Consider the following 25637-nt stretch of genomic DNA (forward strand, 5'->3'; position numbering starts at 1 on the left):
AGAATTTTAGTTGAAATAATTCCCGCCAGAGTTTGAACTGTCATGCGCAGCTCTCCCTCGCGACTGAGCAACAGCAGGTATACCAGAGCAAGTTTTGGTTTTTTTAATGACATCTATCAGGTGGATCGGGATTGGGAGCAGCAGCACCAGCACTTGGGGTTCGAGTTCGAGCTGATGTTCATTGACGTGCGTCAGCTGTGAGCGGGTTGACGTCGAACCAGACCGTAGACACCACAGATGTCTCAGTTATTTAATGACACTTGTCTTGTAATTATTAAAAGGATGTGATATCACTGAGGATGGTAACTGCCGGTGACACGGGCAAGCGGGAACAAGAAGGATCGTGGTGTCTATCATGTAAGTAAGATTTTTAATTTTTAAATAAATTCAAACAGTGATAATAACAACAGTAACTGTTGCGACGTTAGTTTTTTATCAACCGTATGCGCCGACAATGAATTACTCACTGGTTATATATTTATGTAAACATACTAATATATTTTAAAAATCACCGATAGGTTTTATATGATGATGAGAATTAATTTCAAGACGATCCTTCTTGTATTGATCGTCGCCGTAATTAGTTCTATATTTACGTCATGGAATAACTGCGGAAGTAGCATTCTTATCAGGACGGCTGAGTGGAAGACTCGTAGGGTGAGTCTATTTATTTTCATCCCTTATCTCTGTCCATGTTCACTCGACCTATTTTTTTATTTCCCTTGATCCGAGATTAATTAATCTTGATCACTGTATATTTGCTTTTAATTTAATTTTGTATATAAATATATATGGGTTTCTTTGTGTAGGACCGTCTTGCTAATAGTGAGCTGGGATATCAAGAGATTGATTGTAATATTAATGGAGAATATTTAATAGGCTGTAGGAGAGAGGGAGATGAAGTTTACATTCCGTTTTCATTTATTCATAAGTATTTCGAGGTAAACTTTTTACTTATTGATTTATCTGATTATATTAATTAGTTACTTGTTTGCTCATTGACTCGAATTAGTCATCAGTATTTTTATTTTATACACCAGCAAGAAACTAAGTTTCAGTGACTACAGTCAGTTGGAAGAAGCGAATTTCAGTCCGATGCGGATTAATTAGCAAGTGCGTTGATTATGAATGTCTGACAGCGGGCAGAAGCAAACTTTTGACCCTTGGGAAGAAATATTAGTATATTATACGCCAAGGAGGGAAAAGACATTCTAGCCCGCGTGTGTAATTTTCTATCCAAGCCGAAGGCAAATACGCGGACTGGGACAATCGTGGATACGAATTTTCAGCTGCAGCTGAAAGTTTAAACTTTTGCCTCTGTTTAAGGGAAGAATAGCGCATGCGCTGATTTTTGTCATTTGGTTTCTCAGGAGAGAAAAGAACGACTTTTTTCTCTCTAAACAGGGCAGGAATTTAAACTTCCGGTGCAGGTTTGGTAAAAATGTTTCTGCCCGCTGACTGAAGGCTTTCGTAATTTAAACTCTGATACTTGTCATATATTTAATAGTAATTTTATTTACGTAAATGACAGTTCGTTGAGATTTAATTTTTCAAAAATTACTGTGGATATTAAGTAGTAATTATAGTTTCTGCTTAATTGCAATTTACGCTTACGCTAAAAGTTGATGACACCATAGGTCTTAAATTAACTTGTTTCCGACTGACTGCTGACACTGAAACTTCAAGTTCCAATGCAAGTAATCATGAAAAATGTTGTGTGTAACTCAGGAAGAAACAGATTTTAGACTGCGGGTGATGTCAGCCAACTTCACCCTGGTCTGAAATCATTTTCATCCCTTGTCACAATATACTATTGCTAAAGTCTAATAAATAAATAAAAAATAAAATGGTTTTTAATTTATTTAGGTCTATGGAAAATTGGCTACTTATGATGGTCTAGAAAGATTTGAATGGCTGCACAGTTACTCCAAAATAGTTCGACCTAAATCAAAATATGATCCACGTGGTGTCTTTATGACATTTGAAAATTACAATGTCGAAGTACGTGAGCGCGTTAAATGCGTCAGTGGGAGTGACGGCGTCCCCATGTCGACCCAATGGGAGAGCCAGGGTTACTATTATCCGACCCAGATAGCGCAATTTGCTTTATCGCATTACAGTAAAAATTTAACCGAGCCCGAGCCGCATCGTAAGATAATTGAAGATGCCGACAAAGTTCAACAAGCCTGGGTAGTACCCCAGGGTTCAGTAATGTCGAGGAATTATGATGTACAGTCCAATAGTTATGTCTTGAGATTCGGTACTCCGGAAACGAGTACTTCGGGGATATCAATAACTCTAGATCATGTTTTGTCATTTGTTTTGAAGCTGGATTTAATTATTAAGGACAATGGCAGTGTTACTGTCGTGATGCAACACCGAGAAAGAAAAGATTCTTATTACCTTCATTACACCACCAGTAATATTGTTCTCAATACGATAAATAATCACATTTATTACGGAATTGGAGCCAGCAACAGCCAGTGGAAACGCATTACCAGAGATTTAGTTGTCGATTTACAAAAAGGCTTGAGTGTAAATGAAAAGGGGAAGAAAAAATTGTCGAGATCAAAATTAAAAATAATAAAAATAATTTTGTATGGGTCAGGTAAAATAGACAACATGACGTTGTCGACAAGCGAACATATGGAGCAATTTTATGACGCGGCACGTTGGTTCGTCGCTAATCAAAATGTAACATCAGGCGGGTGGCCGAATCCCGTAAGAAGAAAAGTTGCCAGCAGTATTGAAGTTCTAGAACCCGGATGGTACTCGGCAATGGGTCAAGGACATGCTATTTCTGTTCTCGCAAGAGCTTACTATCACTCCGGCGACGAGAGGTACTTACAGGCAGCCGTGAGAGGCTTGAAACCATTTAGAATAACATCTTCAAAAGGTGGAGTGGCAGCTTATTTTATGGATAAATTTGTCTGGTATGAAGAATATCCAACTACACCGTCTTCGTTTATTTTAAATGGTTTTATTTACTCGCTTATTGGTTTGTACGATCTTAAGTGCATTGCAACAGGCAAAGACGCCGATGAAGCAACAGAATTATTCGACAACGGTATGGTGTCGTTGAAAAATATGCTTACACTATTTGACACTGGTTCTGGCACGACCTATGACTTAAGACATTTCACATTAAAAAGCGCGCCTAATTTAGCGCGCTGGGACTATCATTCCACGCACATTAATCAATTATTACTTTTAAATACTATCGATATTGATAATAACGATCAAATATTTATACTAACTGCTGAAAGATGGATCGGTTATATGAATGGTAAGAGAGCTGCGCATAATTAATTTTTTAATTATTAAAGACACTCAATAGTCCTCTCACTTTTTAAAAATTTTCACCGACTTCCCAAGTAGCACAGGGATAACATTAAGTCGTAAAAAGGACGATAAATTTTATGTTGGTCCTGAGTCAGAAAATTTGTGTTTTTTTTCCCGTCTTAAATTGAGCTGTCGTTCAGATGACATTTGATTATTTCGTAATTAATTTTTTGCCGCCGTTTCTGTCAAGTTTTTTAAGCAGATATTTTTTTTTTTTGACAACTTCTGATTGCTTTGTCAACATTTTGGTGCCTTATTGATAGGTCAAAAAACAGGCTCAGAACTGATATCTTGTAGATGTCACAGAACCACGTGTGCTACTTAGATGTCAACTGTCATTACCGTATTGAAATTTTATTATTAAATTTCAAATTAAAGCATTAATTGAAAAATAAAAAATTGTCACTGAGATGTAGATTAAAAAAAAAAAAAAAATTACTTACAGTTTTTATCAATTAGGAGTTGAGCGAAATTTGGAAAATAAAATTTACCCTGCAAAATTTGATATTTTTAATTTAATTGCAATGTCATGAAAATTTTATTGAAATTTACTTTAGAAATTTTGTTTGATTCCTAATTGATGTCAACTGTAAATAATTTTTTTAAATTAATCAATAAAATTAAAATCCGGTCATGACAGTTCAAGCTAATGAATATTTTTAAAAACTGAGGGTATTGTCTGAGAATTTCCATAAATTTTTATAACAAAAAACAAAGAAAAGAAAAGAAAAAAATATCACTTAATTAAATATAAATTTTTAGAGCTTGAATTTATACCATTTTCTACTTTTCACATTAGTGTAATTTACCATTTAAAAATTTTGAGATCCTTATAGTCTACCTCCCGTCATAAATTATTTAATTAAAGAGGAGTAAAAACCGACGATCAATTGTACGATCATTAAATACATAAAATTAAAATAACAAATTATTTAAAGTAAAACGGTTTGACCGTTTAGTGCCAGAACTTTTTTCTAAATTAACTCCAAGTGTAAGATTTTTTAAAATTCCATATTTATTTGTCTTCTCAAACTGATAATAATTCCTCGTGAGATGATGAAGAAAAAGTAATGAAACAATCGTTTTGTAATTTATTGATACTAATATTAAGACAATGAGTTTTATCAACACTCATTTAAATTAAAATCCTTCGATAGCAGCAACTATTTGTAATTAAACTGAATGCTTTATTAGTTAACTAGGATACATTTATATTTAAATAAAATAATAAAAGAAGAGAGTAAGTTTAGATTATAACAGGGTAGATATTTGTAATGGTGATAATAGTAATGGAATATTTTTTTAGTAAAAAAATAAATGTAAAAAAAAGACACTTAATGAGCTCATAAATAATTTATGTTTTTTATTTAAAAAATGAGCTCTGATAATTATTACTATGAACTGAACATTCCGTTTTGTATAATAGCGTAAACTGTAAGTTTATAAATAAATACATTTAATAATTATTTAAAAAATTAGGATATCAATCGTAAATAGTGTCAATATTAAAATACTTAAAAATTTAATGACAACTCATTAGATTTTTAACTACAGTTTGTCTCAGGATTTAAAAAAAACTTACGCTCAATAAAATGAGCGACTGGTTTATAAATATGTAGATAGAAAGGTAAATAATAAAATACTCGTACGACAATATAAAAATTAAGTTTAAATATTTAAAGTGTCAAGGACTAAGGAACAAAAAAATTTCTTTTGTCAAAAAAATGATTTTCTTTAAATTATTTATAAAAGCTTGCGAAAAAAAATTTTTACCGGCTTCGTACGATACTAGACTATAAATATATAAATATTAGAGTGCTTACTTCTGAAAAAATAAATATATAAATATAACAAATATAATTTTTCATGAAGTCCTGTAGAAAACGAGCTATTTAAAAATTACACAGAAAAAAATCATTTTTTGGCGCGAAAATTTTTACTCAAGAAAATTTTTTCGGGCGAGAAAAAAATTTTATAGACAGGAAATTTTTTCTAGACCTTAGAAAATTTTTTTTTTCATTTTCTGATGCAGAATTTTGCTTGCGCTAAGAAATATTTTTTTTCTGTGTACTTGTCAATAAAAAAAATATTTAAAAAGCGTTAGTGCTATCATATTAAATATCCTGATGGGCTCATTAATAAATTAATTAATTAATTAATTTATGAGCCTTGTAAATCATACGCTTAGCTTTGTGGTGTAGTTTATTAAATGCCAACTTAGATATATAATTAATAATGTCAATAATAAAACATCTTTACAGTCTGTCTGATTATTTTCGCTACTAAAAGTATATATAATATTACTATATATATATTATATAAATAAAAGACAGTGGAATAATAAAATAAAAACGCTCATACTCGACAGAGAGTGCAAATTAGATGATAATTTATCTATAATTATATTATTTAATTAATAAAGTTATTTATAATTTATGGGTTGTAATAAATGAGGTGTGATAAGAAAAGAACAAAAGTAATTAATGTAACATGTCAATCGAATGTTATTAGTTTTTTAAAATAACAATCGATAACACAAATTTATTTTTATCAATTTTTTTATTTATAATTCATGTCATTATTTAAATATATCACGTTTCTAATTCCAAAAGCTCTTATATTTTTATTTTACCTCTGGCTTTAGTGAACTTCCTTGACCCTAAAGGGCGTATAATTTTTTTTTATTACAAATCGTTTTGGAGACATTTTAAAATTCAAAATTTAAAATAAATTTTACCGCCAAAAGGGCATCAAATTTAAATCACGCGCCCTTTAGGATTTTTAAACTTTTTGATTGGCAATAAAAAAAAAATTATGAGCCCTTTTGGCTTTAGGAAGATCCCGGAAGTCAAAAGGGCAAATAAAAATATGTTCTTTTGGAATTAGTAACGCGATATATGTTTTTTTTTTACATTATCTCTCTAATCTAACAGTTTTTATACAAGGTTTACCGTAACGTCGCTGAGCTTCATTGATAAAAGCATTTTCCATTTGACGTACGATTTCATTGAAGACTAAATTTGACAAATGTGAATGTAATATTGATTTAAATTCAAACGATAACGAAAAATCAATAACACACGTCTGTGGATTATTTTTTAAACCAGGACTAAATATCCAGAGTGTATTTAAATGATTAAATAATTTGCCGTCTGTACACTCGGCTTTAACAAAATACGGGCGATTCATTGTCACGCATGAGGTATAACTTTCATTTAATAACGGTGGGAATCCAATGACTAAATTTGCGCGTAAACTGTCTTCGCTACGAGCAAACACATCAGACTTTTTACAAAATGGCAAAAAATTTTTGTATTCTTTTACATCTGCTACGACGTCAAATATTTTATCCATTGAAAATCTGAAATTATATTTTTATTTAATGTTATATTTTTTAAATTCAAATAAATAAAATTTTAAAAACCATCACATTAATTACCCAATTAATTTACGACCTTCATATTCTTTAGTACGATCTTTATTTGACGAATAAAATTTTTTAAAATACTCCAGTTGTTTTTTTCTCTCACAATAGAATAAATTCTTGTTTAAAAAAATATTCCTGTAACTAAACAAACAAATCATTAATTTTAAATTTCAAATTTCGCGCGCTTTAGTTTAAAAATATACTGTCCTAAAAAATATCATAAAATTATAACCTTTCGTCTGTACAAAATAATTTGGAGTAAAATTTATAAAAATAAAAAATTTTTCTCACCTATACATTTTAAAAATAAATAACAATAACAAAATATTATTATATTTATATAAATTTAAAATCTCATATGGAATAATAACTTTTTTTTAACTTTTTTCCACTGACGTATTAACATGACATTCATATTTTCCATAAAATAAAATTTTAATTATAAATAAATATTTTTCACGTGTCATCACAAAGATAAAATATATAAATAAATTTATGACAATTTGCCCATTTAAATTACGTTTTAATCACAAGACTAAACCACGAGTGTACTAATATTTTTTAAACAATATAAAATTTATATACATATTTGTCTATATCTATATATATTTGTTTTAAGAAATAAATTTTGTTTGTTCAGTTGGTAGTTCACTGAAGTCTCCGACTCCATAGTCAGTCTGATACTGATATTTTTATAATTATATAACCCCGTTTTAGTTAGTGCTTGTAATTACAGTTGTTACTCTTAAAATATAAATTTATAAAAAATGGCAAACATCGTGCCCGCATGTCGAAATGCCTTTAAACAGGTAAACTAATTAATATTTATTAATTACTTAATTAACTAACTATTTATTTCAAATTTTTTATTCAAATTTACCGAGTGACAAATGGGTGCGCATTGACAATTTATTATTTTTTTATCTGACAGATTATTTTTACTTTTATCATTCAATTAATAATTAGTAATTGCAATTAATTGTTTAATTTATTAATTAGTTTACTTATTCATTTATTTAAATTTTTAAATTATCGCGCTAATGGAAAAAATATGTTTGTTTATTTATTTTATATGAATTGCTGTCAAGGTTTACAGAAATAATTTATGAGCTTTCATAATATTACGAAATTTTTCTTTTGAAAGTTTGAATTATTTTGAGTTTTTAAATTTTTAATTAAAACGTAAAGTAATTATGATACTGAAGTTACCCGACGTCTAATAATTTTTGGATTTTTTAAGACGATAAATTATAAAAAAAAAAAAATTTGAAAAAATTGCACTTGTAGTCTTTTAAATTTTCTGCATGTGCATTTTGTCAGTTTCTTTTTTTTTTTTTTTAATTTAATTGTTCAAAAAAAAATCAAAAAATTTTTAATTGTCTGCTAACTTCATAAAGTAATTAAAATTGATTTGTTTTTTTTTAGGTGCAAGTTCGAGCATTTCATGTAGCGAGTAGTCAAAATGCTGAAGCGAAACTGAAGACATTTTCGATTTATCGATGGAACCCAGACAAGCCTGATGAAAAACCGTACATGCAAGATTACAAAGTCGATTTAAATACTTGCGGGCCGATGGTTTTGGATGCGCTGATTAAAATTAAAAATGAAATAGATCCGTCATTGACGTTTAGACGATCATGCAGAGAGGGGATCTGTGGATCCTGTGCTATGAATATCGGGGGAACTAATACGCTGGCTTGTATTAGTAAGATTGATGACAAAAATTTGAGTGAAAACAGCAAAATTTATCCATTGCCGCACATGTATATTGTTAAGGACTTAGTACCGGATATGAATAATTTTTACAGTCAGTATAAAAGTATCCAACCCTGGCTACAGAGGAGTGATGGAATGAAAGTTGGGACTCAACAGTACTTGCAAAGTGTTGAAGATCGAAAAAAATTAGTTAGTAATTTTACTAATTATTTTATTTTATGATCCTGCAGTCAGTGTTCGGTTTTTTTTTACAAATCAATTTTTAAAAAATGCACATGTAGAAAATTTAAAAAACTACAAGTGCAATTTTTTTTTTTTGTAATTTATCGTTGGAAAAAAATTCAAAAATCATTTGACGTTGGCTAACTTTAGTATCATTTTATAATCCTGAAGTCAGAAGACAATTAAGTTTTGAATTTTTAGTTAACAAGTCAATTATAAAAAAAAAATAATTAAACAAATGCACATTTAGAAAATCAGAAAGGCTATAGGTGCAATTTTTTTAAATATTTTTTTTTCATAATTTATCGATTAGAAAAAAAATTTTAAAATCATTAGACCTCAGCTAACTCTAGTATCACTTTTATTTGAGATTTTATTTATATTTTTTTACAGGATGGTCTCTATGAGTGCATTTTATGTGCATGCTGCAGTACTTCTTGTCCATCTTACTGGTGGAATTCTGAGAAATATCTTGGACCTGCCGTGTTGATGCAGGTAATTTTCAAATAATTATTTATTTTTCCTAAAAATTCAAAATTATTTCTATACATTTTTTTCAGGCCTATAGATGGATAATTGACTCGCGTGACACCAAAACTAAGGAACGTTTAGACGAACTACGTGACCCCTTTTCCGTTTTTCGTTGCCACACAATAATGAACTGTACTCGCACCTGTCCAAAGGGACTGAATCCCGGTAGGGCTATCGCTGAAATTAAAAAACTACTTGGCGGGGTTATTCAAAAGGGCAAACCTGGATTAGAAACTACAGCACTGCACCAATAATGTAATAAAAAATTATAAGTACCAAGTATTACATAGTCAAGGGAGACTGTAGTTCAAGATCTCAAAGCTCTAAATTGACTGGTTTAAATATTTAAAGTATATTGACATTGTTATTTTAAAGTAAATATGTATGGGTTCAATTACTATGAGTAGAAATAAAATTATAAATTTTTTCATCCAATGAAAACTTTAACCAACGAAAAAAAATTTTTCATCGGGTTCTTATGATCATTTTTTTCTTGTAAATAAATATTTGTCAACGTCAAATTTATTATTTATTTATTCAAAAATATTTTATCAATTCAGTAAAAAAAAATAAATAAAAAAATTCCACTAAATGGAGCGAATAAAAAATATTAAAATTTATCACATACATGTAAAAAAAACGAGTAAGTAAAATAATTTCAATGATTAAAAATAACGCAAGTTAATAAAATAAAAAAGTGACTAAATAATAAGTAAATTTAAATATAAAAAATTCCATTAAATGGAAAATTGATTTTTAAAAAAGTAGTACGTAAATTTTCTACGTAAATGTAAAAAAGTAAAAATATAAATTCACTGGTTTTGTTCTTGTGCATAAAAACTTAAATCGATTATTATTTTTTTAGTCTGCTGAGAATTATTTGGCTCCTGAAAAACGAATAAAAAGAAAGTTACTACAAGTATTTTAGATAATTATAGTTTTAGTAACTTACTGTCGAAAGATAAAGCCCAAAAATTTTATCAAATTCGCTGAGAGCTCTCAAATTGTGCGATATAAATAATATTTGTTTACTGGATTTGGTTTTTAGTAGATAATTGATTGTATTATCGACATTTTCACGGTCCAAGTCTGCGTCGATTTCGTCGAGTAGTAAAAATGGTACTGAGTTGTCGCTAGTAAATAATTTATTTACTTATTTATTTGTCAATGGGTTAATTAATTTTATAAGTATAATAATTACCTGTAGATTGCGAACATTAAAGCCAATGCGGCAACTGTCGTCTCTCCTCCTGATGGTTCGACGCGACCATTAAATTGTTTCAGAGGCGGTACGTAATCATATCGAATGCCATCTAAGTAAGGCTCTTCCAAATTCATGGGAAGTAATAATGCTTCAGCTGAAGCACCATCTGATAATTTCTGCGATAGAAAAATAGTAGTATGTTCTGACAGGGGATGAAAATGATTTCAGACCAGGGTGAAGTTGGCTGACATCACCCGCAGTCTGAAATCTGTTTCTCCCTGAGTTACACACAACATTTTTCATGATTATTTGCATTGGAACTTGAAGTTTCAGTGTCAGCAGCCAGTCAGAAACAAGTTAATTTAAGACCTATGGTGTCATCAACTATTAGCGTAAGCGTAAATTGCAATTAAGCAGAAACTATAATTACTACTTAATATCCACAGTAATTTTTGAAAAATTAAATCTCAACGAACTGTCATTTACGTAAATAAAATTACTATTAAACACATGACAAGTATCAGAGTTTAAATTACGAAAGCCTTCAGTCAGCGGGCAGAAACATTTTTACCAAACCTGCACCGGAAGTTTAAATTCCTGCCCTGTTTAGAGGGAAAAAAGTCGTTCTTTTCTCTCCTGAGAAACCAAATGATAAAAATCAGCGCATGCGCTATTCTTCCCTTAAACAGAGGCAAAAGTTTAAACTTTCAGCTGCAGCTGAAAAGTATCCACGATTGTCCTCATCCGCGTATTTGCCTTCTGCTTGGATAGAAAATTATACACGCGGGCTAGAATGTCCTCCTTTCCCTGCTTGGTGTATAATATACTAATATTTCTTCCCAAGGGTCAAAAGTTTGTTTCTACCCGCTGTCAGACATTCATAATTAACGCACTTGCTAATTAATCCGCATTGGACTGAAATTCGCTAGTAACGACTGGCGCAGAGACACAAACTTTAAATTTCGATGGTGGTGTGAAAATACAATTAGTTGAAACATTAAAATAAAATTCACTTGTAAACATACTTTATAAATTTCCGCAACTTTGTAGGAAGTTGATCGAAAGAAATTCATGAATGTGTCAATCCTTTGTTGTTTGACTTGATCAAATTTTTTCGTCCATTTTTTAGTGTCGTCTTGGCTTCTTTTTATCTTGACTGCAAGTTCCTGCAACTCATTATTAACCTGATCCATCTCAGCTTCCGTCTGAAAAAAAAATTATAATTAGTTTATGCAATCACAGAAAAAAGATTAAATTCATAATAGATGATAAAATTTGAAATTCAAACCCTATAACTCGAAGTCTTCTTGGTTATTTTTTTACTCAAATCTTCAAGCTTATCAGCATAAATCAAACGAAGCTCACTGTAATCACCATCATTATTTAAATCTCTTTCTAGACATTGGTAATTAAATTTTAAATGATGCTCCATTTCATATAAATTTAAAAATTCTTGAGAATCGCGGTCTTCATATTCTACCGACTCAAATAATTCGTAAACGGACTCTAAAGGAAGTGAGTCTTCAAGCAGCGGCAACTGAATATCTTCATTCTGAAATTAAATATCAATTTTTTAAATGAAAATAATTGTAATTAAAAATAAAAAATAATTACCTTTGCTTTGAAAATCAATTCATGATACTCAGCGCTTAATTTCAGAGCTTTATCACCCAAATTAGCAAGATCAGACGTTAGCACGACATTTCTTTTTTCTTCTCTAACAATAATATTTTCAATGCTTTTAATTTCTTTCTTTCTGGTTTCCTGGTCCTGTAGCATAGCATCAAGTTTTTCTTGACATGACTTTAACTCTTCATTCAACACAGCGACCTTATCTTTGAACTCCTCCTCATTTTTTTTCTTATCAGCCAAATCATTTTCTAATTTATTAACATTGTCTCTCCATCGCTTCACATTATCTTCGGTATTCTTTTCTCGCTCATACTCAATGCAACTTTTTATTCGCTCTACTTGTTCATTGAGTTTTAATAATTTGGAGTGAGTTTCTGTACGACGTCTATAATAAAAAAAAATCAAGTTATCAGTTTTGAATATCGATTGATTGATCGATTGTGTTTATTAATTATTATAACTCACTGCATTTGAATTTCAAATTCTTTAATATTGTTAATTTTAAGCTGTTCGCAAAAAGGCTGATACACTTTATTTTCAATTGGAACAAGACGATCTTTGAGCTCTTTAATTGGCTCGTCAAATTCTTTAAGGCGATTTTTAAATTCATTTAATTGACTCTGAAACAAAAGTGTTTATAAATAAAATAAACTGCGGTCGAATGTTATTGCTTCTGATGGTTCATCGGATATTTTCGGCTGGGTTTTGTTCGGAAACAAAATCTCTCAATACAAAACACAGACCACACTTTGATGTACTACTGTCTAATCTAGCAGAGTGCGCTTTAATTGTTTGATAATATTCTTTTGTTTAAGAGAAAAACTCGGCCAAAGTTTCCATTTACTGTACAAGTGCAACAAAGATAGTATCGTTCGTGGACTTGAGTGTAATAGAGAGAAAAGTGCGAACCCCTGTTACAGATTTCCGATGATACAGATAATCAATCACCCAGATCTCGATGACACAGAATGACTTTCTTACTATCCGATCGTGAATTTTAAATCAAAAAGAAAACATTGAATTCAAGAATTTCTATAGAATTTTTGTAGAGTCTATAGAAAATCTGGACTTGCCATGATCCGGAAGTTAGCAGACAATTTGAAATTTTTGGATTTTGTTTTTCAACAAATAAATTACAAAAAAAAAAAAAACTAAGAAAATGCACATGTAGAAAATTAAAAAAACTATATGTGCAATTTTTTTAAATATTTTTTTTTTCATAATTTATCGTTTAAAAAAGAAACCAAAAATTATTAGACGTCGGCTAACTTCAGTATCATGACTTGCCACCGTCTAAGAAAATCTGTAGAAAATCTATTGAAAATCAGGACTTGATACCCTTAAAAAAAATCTATAGAAAATCTTGAACTCAACATTTTCTTTTTGATTTAAGATTTACGGTCAGTAAGTAAGAAAATCAATCTGTCATTGGGATCTGTGTAATAGACATTCGCCCCACATGACTTATGCATTACAGTCGAATTTCATTCTCCTTTAAATATATACACAGGTACATACAAATGTACATCATTGGATAGGAGACAGTTTGCAGTGGGGGTCAAGATTGAGAGAAAGTTCTGAGTTAATGGAACCAGACTTCAAATTATTTACCTGTATCTCTTCTTTGTCGTTTCCTAATTTTTCAATTAGTTTCTCTGTGTCCTCGCGTTCTTGATTCTGTAAAAAAAACCCGGCAAATTTAAAAAATAATCATCATAAATTATTATTTAAATAATAATAATATACAAACTTTTGTGTTTAAAATATTTTCCAAGTATTTTTGTTGCCAAATAAGTGTTTTTATTTTTAATTTATACGATTCTAATTCTGATTCTTTATTTATTGTCGTTTTTAAATCTTTCAGACGATTCAAAATAGTACTTTTTCGCTCTACTAGTTTATCTGTTGATTCAGCATCAAGCAGTTTAGCTTTTTCACCGATCGAAGCTTTACCACCAGAAAACGATCCAGTTTTTTTATAAAATGTCCCGTCTAAAGAAACGCAGTCATGCTTCTCTCCAGAATTTAAATTATACGCGATATGATTTGCGTCTTTTGATGTTTCGCAAACTAGTGTATTGTTTGTGACGAACAAAACTGCGCGACTTATTTCCGGTGGGAAGTTAATTACGTCAAACAGCAGTTTTACATTTTTTACGTCATCGTAATAAGAATCTCTAAAAAAAAAAATAATAATTTAAAATATGCTACAAAAAAAATCAGTATTTTCTTTACCTTCGACGACTTTGTAAAGCCGCGATTTTAAGATGGTCATCAAGAGGCAAAAATCTTTCAAACGATAAGCCTAAAGTTTTTGACTCGTGCATGCACTGAGCCGCAACTTCTGTAGAATCAACGACAATTGCAGAGAAGAACATACCGAAAACTTTCGTCATTGCGATATTGTATCGCGGGTGAATCGGCTTGCAGAGATCATGCATGCGGCCATGCTAGAAATAATTATTTTCCATGAACAAAAAAATTCAAAATAAAATATTTATTAAATAATTACCACTCCTTTGACTCTTCTCTGTAAAATCGACAAATTTTCTTCCTCAGTTTCTTTGATACGCGCTTGCATTTTATTTAATTTATAAGAACGCAAATCGTTTGTGACTTTTTCAAGTTCTTCCTCAAATTTTTGTTTCTTCTCTTTAGCTGATGCTATGTCTCGTTGTTTTTTATTCAAGTCGTCGCTCGACTTTTTGAGTTCTTTGTTGACGTGTTCAAGTTTTTCTTTAATTTTATCCTTTTCATTGTCGATGCTTGTAAGTGAATTAGTAGCCGACGTTATTTGAACGTCAATGTCTTTTAACTGACGTTCAGCATTTTCGATGCGGTAAGAATATTTTCCGCTTGAAAGTTCTATCGAGTCTAATTGTCTAACAATTGCTGTTGTTTCCTCCAATACAATTGTTTTTAAACGCTGATACTCTTGTTCCTTAAAAAAATTAACGAAAAATTTTCAATTTTAATTAATTAATTCATTAATTAATAATAATATTATTTACCTGTTGTTTTATTTGCTCAGCATTTGCTTGATCTTGAGACAAGAGATCGCGGTACCGTTGCCATTCATTGCTCGCAAGTTCTAAAGCTTCTTCTAATTTTTTTATCTCGTTCATGCGCACTTTGTCTGCTTGCACAGCTTTCGCAAGAGTCTCCTTAGCTGTAACTAATTTTTTTTCGAAAGTCGCAATCTCTCTTTTGATGCGGTCGTGTACAGCTTTCGCTTTCTGACATTCCATCAATTTTTCTGACATTGCAATTTGAAATTCATCTAAATTTTTATCCGCGGTAACTAAAGTGTCCTGTAACATCTCAAGTTCTTCTTGACGTTTCTCTATATTTTTTTGTGCTTCCACGCTCTCAGCCATGAGCTTCAAAATATCTTCTTGTACAGTTTTTTTTTCCGTCTCCAAAAGATACAAATTTATGAGAATATGTTTAACTGAAAATTCAACCTAAAAATATAAAAATTATGTAAAAAGTTGAATCGTAATTCAAAAAATTATTTAAATAATTTTTGCAAAGTCGTACATATTCATTTTGCAGACCGAGTTGAACCATTTGATTCACGAACCAAATTTTGAGGGCTTTTCGCTGCTTGATCAGAAATTTTTTTCTATCAAACAATTCCAATCCATTGCGTTTACACAGATCAAGTTTTTTTTTAAAAACTTCGTAGTCTTTTTTATATTCAAACGACCCGCTTATTTTTTCAAATAATTCTGTCGTTTCTTCTGGATCTAAATTAACTATTTCATGGACGTCATCTTGATACATAATTACTCTTTTAGATTCTAAATTAATACCAAGTTCAGTTAATTGTTGTAAATATTCGCCTTCTTCCACTACCTGGTTAACAAAACCGTAATTGATAATTAAAATGACGTAATATTTTTATGGTTTGATAAAAGTATCAATTCATACCATGTCATCAATGGAATATTCAGATGAACCATTGGCTATTTCTCTTTTAAATGACTTGGGATCGTTGTTCAGTAGAAGTGTACATCTCACATATGATCTGTAGTAACAAAAAAAAAAAATAATAATAATAATAATAATTAAGGGCATGTTCAGAAATTCACTGGAAGAGAAAGATGCAGCTTCTGGGTTGACAAATTATATCTGGTTAAATATCCCAAGGCTTGGGGTCTTGCAGAAATAATCAAAATTTCATTTGTTCGGCGCCGGGTTCGATCCCGACACTGAGCAGTTGGAGCCAGTGATTGATTTCGTGTAATATTTCGAAATCTTTACTTCAATATTAATTTTTATTAAACCAGAGGAACAATTCGACTTCATATTGTGGTCATAAATTCTGTGGAGAAGGTAAACGGGGTATCAGGTTTCCTTTTTACCTCTGGTCTTAATTAAACTGCGACTTTCCACTTACTAATTATCAAAGTAATTATTAAAGTAATTATCGAAGTACCAGATGGCCTGCCCCCTACCAGTATCCAGCCTTCCAATATTTTATTAATAAATTCAGTAAGAGACAGATAATTGTTTATTTTCTTACTGATAAAATGACTTATTGTTAAATTAATTAATTGAATTTTTTTAATTAACAAATCAAAAGCGACCAATTAATGGTATTTAACTGCGCCTTGACTTATTTTTCAATATATTTCATTATTACGTGGAGAATAAAAATTATGATCCTGAAGTTAACAGACATCTCATAATTTTTGGAATTTTTTTCCAAACGATAAATTATGAAAAAAAGAAAACTAAAAATATCCACATACAGAAAATTCAAAAAACTATAAGTCCAATTTAAAATTTTTATTTTTTTATAGTTTTTCATTTAAATAAAAAATGATACTGAAGTTAACCGACGTCTGATAATTTTTCGATTTTTTTTAAGCAATAAATTATTGAAAAAAAAATTTTTTTAAAATTTGCACCTGTAGTTTTTTAAATTCTCTAGATGTGCATATTTTTATTTGGTGTATTTTTGTAATTGATTTGTTGAAAAAAAAATCCAAAAAATTTTAATTGTCTGATAACTTTAGGATCATAAGTTAGCAAACGTCAAATAATTTTTGGAATTTAAAAAAAATGATAAATTATAAAAAAAAAAAATATTTTGAATAATTGCACTTGTAGATTTTTTTATTTTCTACATGTGCATTTTTTCAGTTTTTTTTTTTGCAGTTGATTTGGTGAAAAAAAAATCCAAAAATTGTTGATTGTCTGCTAACTTCTGGATCATAAAAATTAAACTCAAAATACAAAAAAAAATTTTTTTAAAGGATTAGTTTTTTAGTTCTGGATAAAAAATTGAGTGAGAAAGAGAACTGATAATTTACTGGATAAATTTTTACCTGGTCGTTGGTGAAATCTGATTTTCAAATCCCAGATGCTCGAGATCATGGACTCGTAACTTTTTAATATTTTCATTGAAGCAGAACGCGACTGCATCAATAAAATTCGACTTTCCTGATAATTATAAAAAGTAAATAAAATTTATTAATTATCAAATGATTTCTATGAATTATTTAAAAAAGTAGATCATTAACCTGCTCCATTTGGACCCATCATTCCAATCAGTGGTTTTAATTTTCCAAATTTACTAATTCCTTTGAAAGATTTAAAATTACAAATTTCTATTTCGTCCAGGAAAACTTTCATTTTTAATGATTTTGTTGTACGTACATATATTTAATTTAAAATATCATTAATCGCGAAGAATACTGACGAAGAAGAACGAACGCTAACTCGCTAACGGTCGAATTATTCTGAGAAAAATGGAAGGAAGCGGAAGTAACAAGTAAAAAATGTCAAATTAATTTTTCTGTAACAGACCAATAAATATTTAGTATTAATTTGATATTTTTGATTTTTTAAACTCTAAATAAAATAAATTACGAGCAATTAGATTATTTTTTCAAAGAAAATAAAATTAACTGTGTGGGAAAACAGTTGGCGGCAGTGGAGAAATGAATGGCGCGAAAATTCAAATGTCTTGATTTGAATTTCATTAAATTGCGATTCTTATTAAAGGAATGATATATTCATATATTTCTACACTTATAATTAAATTTATTTATCACTTTTATTTAATAAATTAATAAATATTTTAAATTATTTACAATTTTTACTTCAATTCAGTTTAAAAACAAAAATATAAAAAATAAGTAATTTCATAATTTACTTAGAGGTAAAAATAAATCACATACAAAAATATTCAATTTTAATTTAAAATATCATAATAATACCACAGGTAAAGTTTTTCTTGTCATTTATGAACTTAATTTAAGAACTTGACAACCAGATCAGTTTAAAATCCCACCGCTAATTGGCGTTATCTCAAAATATCATACCGAAGTTCGACATCTAATAATTTTTGGATTTTTTTAAAAACGATAAATTATAAAAAAAAATATTTAAAAAAATTGCACTTATAGTTTTTAAAATTTTCTACATGCGCACATTTTTATTTTTATTTTTTCATAATCGATTTGTTGAAAAAAATCCAAAAATTGTTAATCGTCTGTTGACATCAGGATAATTCTCAAAATTACTTTTTGTGAAAACGATTTCTGTGTCTTAGCAACAAGTTTTTTCGCTTTGATGATCTCCCGCAGTCATGACAAATAACCAACCCAGGTTTAGAGTGATTGAGCACGTGGACTTTGAGCGACATCGGCCATCTCGTCTTGTAGAGACAAATCGTACAGTAAATAAATTTATCATTTTTATGAGTCTTGAGATGATGCTTCAGCAACTGACAGTTCATGAAAGATTCATCACAAAATTTACACTTGAAGTCATCAGACTTCGGCGACTCGTGGTGTTTGATCTTGTGGATTTGAACCTGTCCGATTTGATTGAACCCCGCGTTACAAATGTCACACTTGTACAATTTTTCACCCGCGTGAATTCGCTCGTGGGTCAGCAGATGCTTGAACTTGAAGAATATTTTTTTACAAACGTCACACTGGTACGGAATCTCACCAGTGTGTACACTTTTGTGCTGATGCAAGTCCCGCAATGAGTGAAATTTTTCACTGCACTCATTGCACCCATACGGATTATTACCGTAATGCAGCGTGCGGATGTGACGTATCAAGTATGGCTTTTGGGAAAATTTAGTCTGACAGTAGTCGCACTCGAAAGATTTTTCGCTGTAGTGAGTCTGCATGTGTTTTGTCAGATAAAACTTTTGCGAAAATGTCGACTGACAATTGTCACATTTGAACGGTTTCTCATTGGTATGTATGCGCATGTGCTGCTTCAAATTCCTCGGGCCTTTAAATTTCAGGTGACAAATTTCACACTCGTCTTTCCTTTCCGCAGAGTGAATTTTTATATGCCGGGCAATATCAAGAGGCCTGGCAAAATTAGCGTGACAGATATCACACTCGTAGGGTCTTCTTCCGGTGTGAATGTACTTGTGGTTTTTCAAATTACAGGCGGTAGTGAATTTGACATGACAAACATCGCACTCGTATCGCTTCTCGCCGGTATGATGGCGCATGTGAACATTCAATTGCGAGGGCCATATAAATTTTTTATGACAAACACTGCACTCATATTTTTTAGGGTCGGTGTGCATGCGCATGTGCTGTTTTAGTTTGTAATTACTACTGAACTCTATTTTACAAATATCACACTCGTATCGTTGGGGTCCGGTGTGCAGAAGCATGTGAGTGTTTAGCAAAAACTGTCTAGTCAATTTTTTATGACAGACATTGCACTCGTATGTCTTCTTTTTGGAGTGAGTGCGCGCGTGCTGTTTCAGTTTGTAACTGGTACTGAACTCTGCTTGGCAAATATCACACATGTGGGGATTATCAACAGCAAAACAACGTTTGTTATGTTCCTCTAAAAACTGCGGCCAGTCGAATTCTTCCTGGCAAATTTCACACGTGTACTTTTTGTCACTCGTATGAGTGCGCATATGACGTTTCAGAAAATGGAACTGATAGAAGTTGACTTGACAAACTGGACAGTGGTGCAGTTTGTCGCTGACGTGAATCCCCATGTGGATTTCTAACTGATTCGCCCAGTTGAATTTTCGCGGACAAATTTTACACTGGTACTTTTTCCCCGTCTCTGGTTGAGTTTCTTGAGATTCAAAATTAGCGGGAGAATCGGCCTCACATGGATTTGGTAGACTTTGTTCGACCTGCAATGAAATTATAAATTAATTAGTAAAATAATTAAGGAATTTGAATTACATGACTTGGTTTAAAAATTACTTGGGTCGGTGATGACTCTGCTGGTGCGTCAATCAGTTTTTCCGTCTCTACAGAATCCATTGATTGTAAATCGTGAGCTACAGGACTCGCGATAGAAGAACCAGTCTGACAAATCTCATCAATAAAAAATTCATTTCGTTCATTAGTTGATAATTCCTCAGAATTTTGAATATCATTTTCATCAGGATAAACAAAATTATCATTTGCTGTATTCATTTCTTCCATGTTTACCATAACGAAATTATTTCCGTCTTCGAGACTTAGAGGAATTTCTTCTGCCACCGGTTCTATGACTGGAGCGACATTCGCTGGAGCCATCAGATCATTCTCAGGCACAACCAAATAATAACACGGGACCAATGCGTAATCACTGATTGGAACTGGCGGCAGGTTCAAATTTTGAGTTACCAAATCTTGAACTGGCGGATTTTGAAATGAATTCAAATAGTTGTCATTCTGTGAGGCCAAAAGTTCGTAAGATGTTGAAATGTAGTTATTGTCTTCTGTCGTAGCTGCTATCATTTCCGGAAATGGTTGGAATTGAGGATCCATCGCTGCATTATTTAAATTACTGACATTTAAATTTTCCATACAATCATAATTGATGTTCATTTCACTGTCATTGACACAGGGTATTTTTATGATGTTATTCAAATCCATTTTGTCATACCAGTAATTATTTTTATCATCATCAGTGAGAGTGAACATGATTTATTCAGAAGCCTGTAAAAATTTTTTATTTGAAAATTTGAATATTAGTTAGAATTTTAAAGAAAAATTTTTGAAACTGCTACTCATTTAAATAGAAATATAAAATATAAAATTTATTTTATCATCAGTACATATATTTTTACCTGATAATATATCTATATATTTAACTGTTGAATGTATAAATTTTTCCAGGTATTTCACGGCAGGTATTTTTCAAATTAATTGCATTTTAAAAATAAAACTCAGCCGTTGTTGATTTATTGATTTTATCTTAATTTCCATACGTTTATATTGAGGCATGTAGAGCACTTGGGTATATTTTAATAGACACTGCAAACTATGAGTACTGAACTGAAAGCAGTCAGCTGCCTGGTTTTTAGTATGGGGTGCGCGGACATCCATTTCAAGAGCAAGAAACATCCCCTAAAAATTCACCCTATACTATTCAATGATATATATACATATATTATAATATACATGCGAAATGGTAAAGGATTGACGACCCTGTAGTTAGCAGACAATTAACAATTTCCGGAATTTTTACACCAAATCAATTGCAAAAAAAAAAAAAATAAAAATATGCGCGTGTAGAAAATTAATAAAATTACAGGCGGAATTTTTTCAAATATTTTCTGCTTATAATTTATCGTTTGTAAAAAAGTAAAAAAATTATTAGACGTCGGCTAACTTCAGTATCATAAAGGATTGAGATAAATTAATAATTAAAAATAAAATATTAATTAGTAACGATTTAATAAAATGATAATTAATTTAAATTATAATTTAGAGATTAAATTATTTTTTATTATTGTGGTAAAATTATTAATTGTATTTTTAAACATAAATAAATATATGAATTAGTTATTGATTTTTAAAATATTTAAATGAAATAAAAGTAAATTATGTCGTAGTATTGATAAATAATTAATTATCGACTGCAGTAACTTAAATTTCATTTTCTGGACAGAAATATTTTTGAAAAAGTTATTGCATTAGTAAACTGGTTATTTATTAATGAAAGTATTTGTATAAAAAAATAAAAATTGTATTATTTAAGTAAATGTATTGACTATAAATGTCATGCGTTAATAATTTTAATTACTCTGTAAGTACTCTTCTAAAAAAAAATATTTTGGATAGAATAGTAGGACACGACTTCGAGGATTGGGTTCGAACCCATGCTCTTCAAGAGTAACAATTTAGTACACAAATACTTATATTTCTGTTTTTTTTAAATATATTTATTTGTATACCACTCGGTATATAATAAACTGATGCGATAATTAAACTAGTGCTTAATAAATCTAATAATTAAATATCAATAATAATATAAAGTAAAATATATTTTTTATCTCAACGATTCAATCGTTAGTTTTTTTTTAAACTGATGATCCTGAGCAAAAATATTCAAATTTCTAGATAAGTATCCAATAAACTCAAATCGAGTATTTTTTTGTATGAAGACAACATAAATTTTTTTGAAAAGTACTGAGTCATCAAGAGAATAAATTTGAATTAAATGACTCGCGCTTTTTAAAACAAAACATCTAAATTAATTTTACATGAAAGTTTCCTAATGAAAATTTTTCCTGTGTTGTTTTAAAATTTTCTTGAGCTTAAATGCTTTACTGCAGTCATTGCAAACGAATAGTTTATTGTTTACATGACTTGTCATGTGTTTTTCAAGTCTCGTGACAAGAGTTGTTGTGTAGAGACATTCAGTACATTTGTGAAAATTAACTTTCTTATGAGTATTAGTATGAAGCTTCAAATTATGCACATTCGTAAAAGTATCTTGACAAAATTGGCAGTTGAGTGTTTTGCTAAATGGATTTATTGAATGATAATTCGACTTGTGATTATCAATTCCACGTAAAGTTTTAAATTTTGCCATACAAACATCGCACTTATATTTTTTTTTACCGCCATAATCCTGCGCGGGGAATCCAAAAGAATTATTGTGATGATTTTGAGAAACGGGACATTTTGAGGATTTGAATTTTTTTTTCACATCACTGTGACAGGTACGCATGTGATAATTTATATGACGTGTAGTGACTGCTTTATAATTGCAGTAACCACAGGCATAATTTTCAATCTGTAAAGCATTAGTTGAACTCGAGGGATCACGAAAATGCTTTTTTATTTTGTGCGCTCTTAATTTTCCTGAATAAATTGACGTGTACTCGCACTCCGTACACTTCAAAGGCCGCTTGTTCATATGCATATTCATAATGTGATTTTTTGTATTAGCGGAAACTGAAGATGCGTACAAACAGTACGGGCATTTGTAGGGACGTATGTTACTGTGAATACGCATGTGTTGAATTAATGATGGTTTAGAACTAGTCGCAAATTCGCACTCTGCGCATTCATAACTTTTGCCACGGTGCCGATACTTGACGTGATATTTCAGCAGATCTAAAATATGAGTAGATAGTAGAAGTAGAAATATAAAATAGACCGGTTCAAAAAAATCGACTATTTTTTATTTTTAAAAACCCGCAGTGAAATATCTTCCTAGTCATGAAAAAAGAAGCAAAGGTTGAATTAATTACACGTTGAACTTTAAACTCGAATAACTTTTAAAGGAGTAGACTTAGAGAAAAAACATAAGAGATAATTTATTTAGAGCGTTCAATTTCCTTCAAAAATATGTACCTCTCACTCTGACATGTTAGTTCCAAAATGAGTTGTAAAATTCCAAAGTTAAAAAAATTTTTTTTACATGTTATTTAAACGTAAAATAGAAATTTACGATGAGCGACCTTCAAAATTGATATTAAGAGCTCCCGTTTTCACAGGCTTCTTTTTTCATGACTAGTAAAATATTTCACTGCGGGTTTTGAAAAAAAAAAATAGTCGATTTTTTTGAACCGGTCTAATATAAAACTTTGAATAGTTAATATAAATTATGTTTATAAAAACACAGGAAATTACCCTCTGATTTAAATGATTTCCTGCACTGCTCACACTCGTAATTCAATGGCTCTTGAATGTCCAGCTCTTGATCAAATTTAAATTCTTTTTTCATTTCCAAAACACGACTTTCTATGAACTCTGATTCTAAATTATTGGGGATGTCAATTTGTGGGGGATTTTGCTCCAGCTCATGGTCTGCCAAACCAACAGAATCATTTGATGACTCGCTGCTGCTATCGGGCAGTAAAAAATTTCTGAGCTGAACAAAAGGAAGATATTTTCGTAGAATATTTAGCTCGTGTTGGTCAATGGGAAATTTATCCCAAGAACATGCATCCGGGTTTGATTCACTGTCAATACTTCCAGAGCTATTTCCGGAATCATCTTCAGTAACTTTAATATTCATAAAACTTCTTTTAAATTCTATTTCATCAGTTAAATTATTTTTATTGTCATTAACTGGGACAAATGTTATCTCTTCCGTACTGTCATCTTTACTCTCCATCCAACTTTCTTCGCTTTCATTCAATGACTCGACCTTCAGTATCTCAATGCGATTTAGTGCATTTGAGTTCTCATAAAAATTATTATTTAAACCAGGAATAAAACTTTTATCAGCAACTTGAGATACTGAGTCAGTATTTGACGTCCGTATGTCAGACTGTCGTTCAACACTCGGATTACATGAACCCAAAACATCTGACAACTCTTGCATTAAATAGTAATGATGGTTGTCATCCATCGTCTCATCTTCAATAAAAAATGAGTTCGATCTCTTATTCGAATCAGCACCAGCTGATTTACTCACAGGATTTACGATCCTGCGCTGTGATACCGGAACTTTTAAAACAAAATTTATTAAAATATGCAGGTTTTTTATGATCCTGAAGTTAGCAGACATTTAAAAATTTTTGAATTTTTGTTTTTTAACAAATCAATTGCAAAAAAATAAAATAAAAATATACACATGTAGAAAATTTTAAAAACTACAAATGCAATTTTTTCAAATATTTTTTTTTTTTATGTTTTATCGTCTAAAAAAAAAAATCCAAAAATTATTAGACGTCTGCTAACTTCAGTATCATTTTTTTTTAAATTTTTAAGCAAATTTAAAAAATTACCTGTGTCATACAGGAATTCTACATCAGAATCATCGCGATCTGTCTCATCGTCACTAATCTCAATAACTTCTTTCGCATGCATTTTTAAAAATATAAATAATCTGTAAATATTAATTAATAAAATATTAAATTAAACATTTTAATAAAAATACTTTTTTTATCATAACCTATTTTACCTCCGGTGTTTCGTCTGATCAACAGACTTAATTACTTGTTAGATATTTATTTGTTTAATAAAAGTTATTCTCTGTAATTATTTATCGATTTTGTTGTTATCCATCTGTTTATGTCAATTTTTATTGTCTGATACTTTATCGTTGTAGGGATAAAATAACATGCAGACTTTACTTTCTTCATACAACAGACAAATGCCGCAATGCCGGAGATGAAGCTCTCAAGAGCGGGAATTTTAAATTTTTTAAAAATAATTATTGAGAAAATTAGAAAATTATTGTGGGCTTTATTCCGAGTATCGATTGCTGTAATTATCGAAATTCATATTGTAAGTAATTGAACAATTTTAATTATTAAACATATATATGTTTTTTTAGATTGTAATTAAGTTCCCCCCCCTTTTTCGCGCCAAATTTTTG

At 30.4% G+C, this 25637-nt stretch overlaps 6 protein-coding genes across 7 annotated transcripts; 2 read left to right on the forward strand and 4 right to left on the reverse strand.

Annotated features, from left to right (window-relative positions):
* Nucleotides 1-125: 125 nt before the first annotated feature.
* On the forward strand, nucleotides 126-6412 carry LOC130664463 (D-glucuronyl C5-epimerase B). The gene is made up of 4 exons (XM_057464373.1): nucleotides 126-357; nucleotides 519-657; nucleotides 810-941; nucleotides 1867-6412. Coding segments are annotated over exons 1-4 (1716 nt in total). The 5' UTR covers nucleotides 126-355; the 3' UTR covers nucleotides 3310-6412.
* On the reverse strand, nucleotides 5931-7410 carry LOC130664465 (coenzyme Q-binding protein COQ10 homolog B, mitochondrial). The gene is made up of 3 exons (XM_057464375.1): nucleotides 7061-7410; nucleotides 6782-6910; nucleotides 5931-6703 (listed from the first exon to the last, which is right to left on the reverse strand). The coding sequence occupies exons 1-3, from the start codon at nucleotides 7066-7068 to the stop codon at nucleotides 6256-6258; spliced, it is 585 nt and encodes a 194-aa protein (XP_057320358.1). The 5' UTR covers nucleotides 7069-7410; the 3' UTR covers nucleotides 5931-6255.
* Nucleotides 7411-7438: 28 nt separating this feature from the next.
* Nucleotides 7439-9775, forward strand: LOC130664464 (succinate dehydrogenase [ubiquinone] iron-sulfur subunit, mitochondrial). Its single transcript, XM_057464374.1, has 4 exons — nucleotides 7439-7578; nucleotides 8195-8674; nucleotides 9101-9202; nucleotides 9268-9775. Exons 1-4 carry the CDS (start codon nucleotides 7537-7539, stop codon nucleotides 9490-9492), a joined length of 849 nt encoding a protein of 282 aa, XP_057320357.1. The 5' UTR covers nucleotides 7439-7536; the 3' UTR covers nucleotides 9493-9775.
* A 120-nt stretch (nucleotides 9776-9895) lies between these two features.
* On the reverse strand, nucleotides 9896-17806 carry LOC130664462 (structural maintenance of chromosomes protein 1A-like). Its single transcript, XM_057464371.1, has 16 exons — nucleotides 17606-17806; nucleotides 17411-17525; nucleotides 16008-16104; nucleotides 15615-15932; nucleotides 15086-15538; nucleotides 14587-15015; nucleotides 14310-14524; nucleotides 13825-14251; nucleotides 13686-13751; nucleotides 12540-12694; nucleotides 12057-12459; nucleotides 11731-11994; nucleotides 11468-11647; nucleotides 10440-10618; nucleotides 10191-10371; nucleotides 9896-10125 (listed from the first exon to the last, which is right to left on the reverse strand). Exons 1-16 carry the CDS (start codon nucleotides 17715-17717, stop codon nucleotides 10051-10053), a joined length of 3669 nt encoding a protein of 1222 aa, XP_057320354.1. The 5' UTR covers nucleotides 17718-17806; the 3' UTR covers nucleotides 9896-10050.
* A 386-nt stretch (nucleotides 17807-18192) lies between these two features.
* On the reverse strand, nucleotides 18193-21628 carry LOC130664643 (zinc finger protein 271-like). Its single transcript, XM_057464653.1, has 3 exons — nucleotides 21145-21628; nucleotides 20291-21013; nucleotides 18193-20217 (listed from the first exon to the last, which is right to left on the reverse strand). The coding sequence occupies exons 2-3, from the start codon at nucleotides 20996-20998 to the stop codon at nucleotides 18607-18609; spliced, it is 2319 nt and encodes a 772-aa protein (XP_057320636.1). The 5' UTR covers nucleotides 20999-21013; nucleotides 21145-21628; the 3' UTR covers nucleotides 18193-18606.
* A 283-nt stretch (nucleotides 21629-21911) lies between these two features.
* On the reverse strand, nucleotides 21912-25397 carry LOC130664922 (zinc finger protein 181-like). 2 transcript variants are annotated; one of them, XM_057465121.1, is made up of 4 exons: nucleotides 25221-25397; nucleotides 25045-25145; nucleotides 23942-24763; nucleotides 21912-23422 (listed from the first exon to the last, which is right to left on the reverse strand). In XM_057465121.1, the coding sequence occupies exons 2-4, from the start codon at nucleotides 25124-25126 to the stop codon at nucleotides 22575-22577; spliced, it is 1752 nt and encodes a 583-aa protein (XP_057321104.1). In that variant the 5' UTR covers nucleotides 25127-25145; nucleotides 25221-25397; the 3' UTR covers nucleotides 21912-22574. The 2 variants fall into 2 exon arrangements, with proteins under 2 accessions (XP_057321104.1, XP_057321105.1); XM_057465122.1 differs by lacking the exon at nucleotides 25221-25397 and having other exon boundaries at nucleotides 23942-24749; nucleotides 25045-25125.
* Nucleotides 25398-25637: the final 240 nt, after the last annotated feature.

Source organism: Microplitis mediator, chromosome 3 (genome assembly GCF_029852145.1).
Source record: "Microplitis mediator isolate UGA2020A chromosome 3, iyMicMedi2.1, whole genome shotgun sequence".
NCBI classification, from domain to species: domain Eukaryota; kingdom Metazoa; phylum Arthropoda; class Insecta; order Hymenoptera; family Braconidae; genus Microplitis; species Microplitis mediator.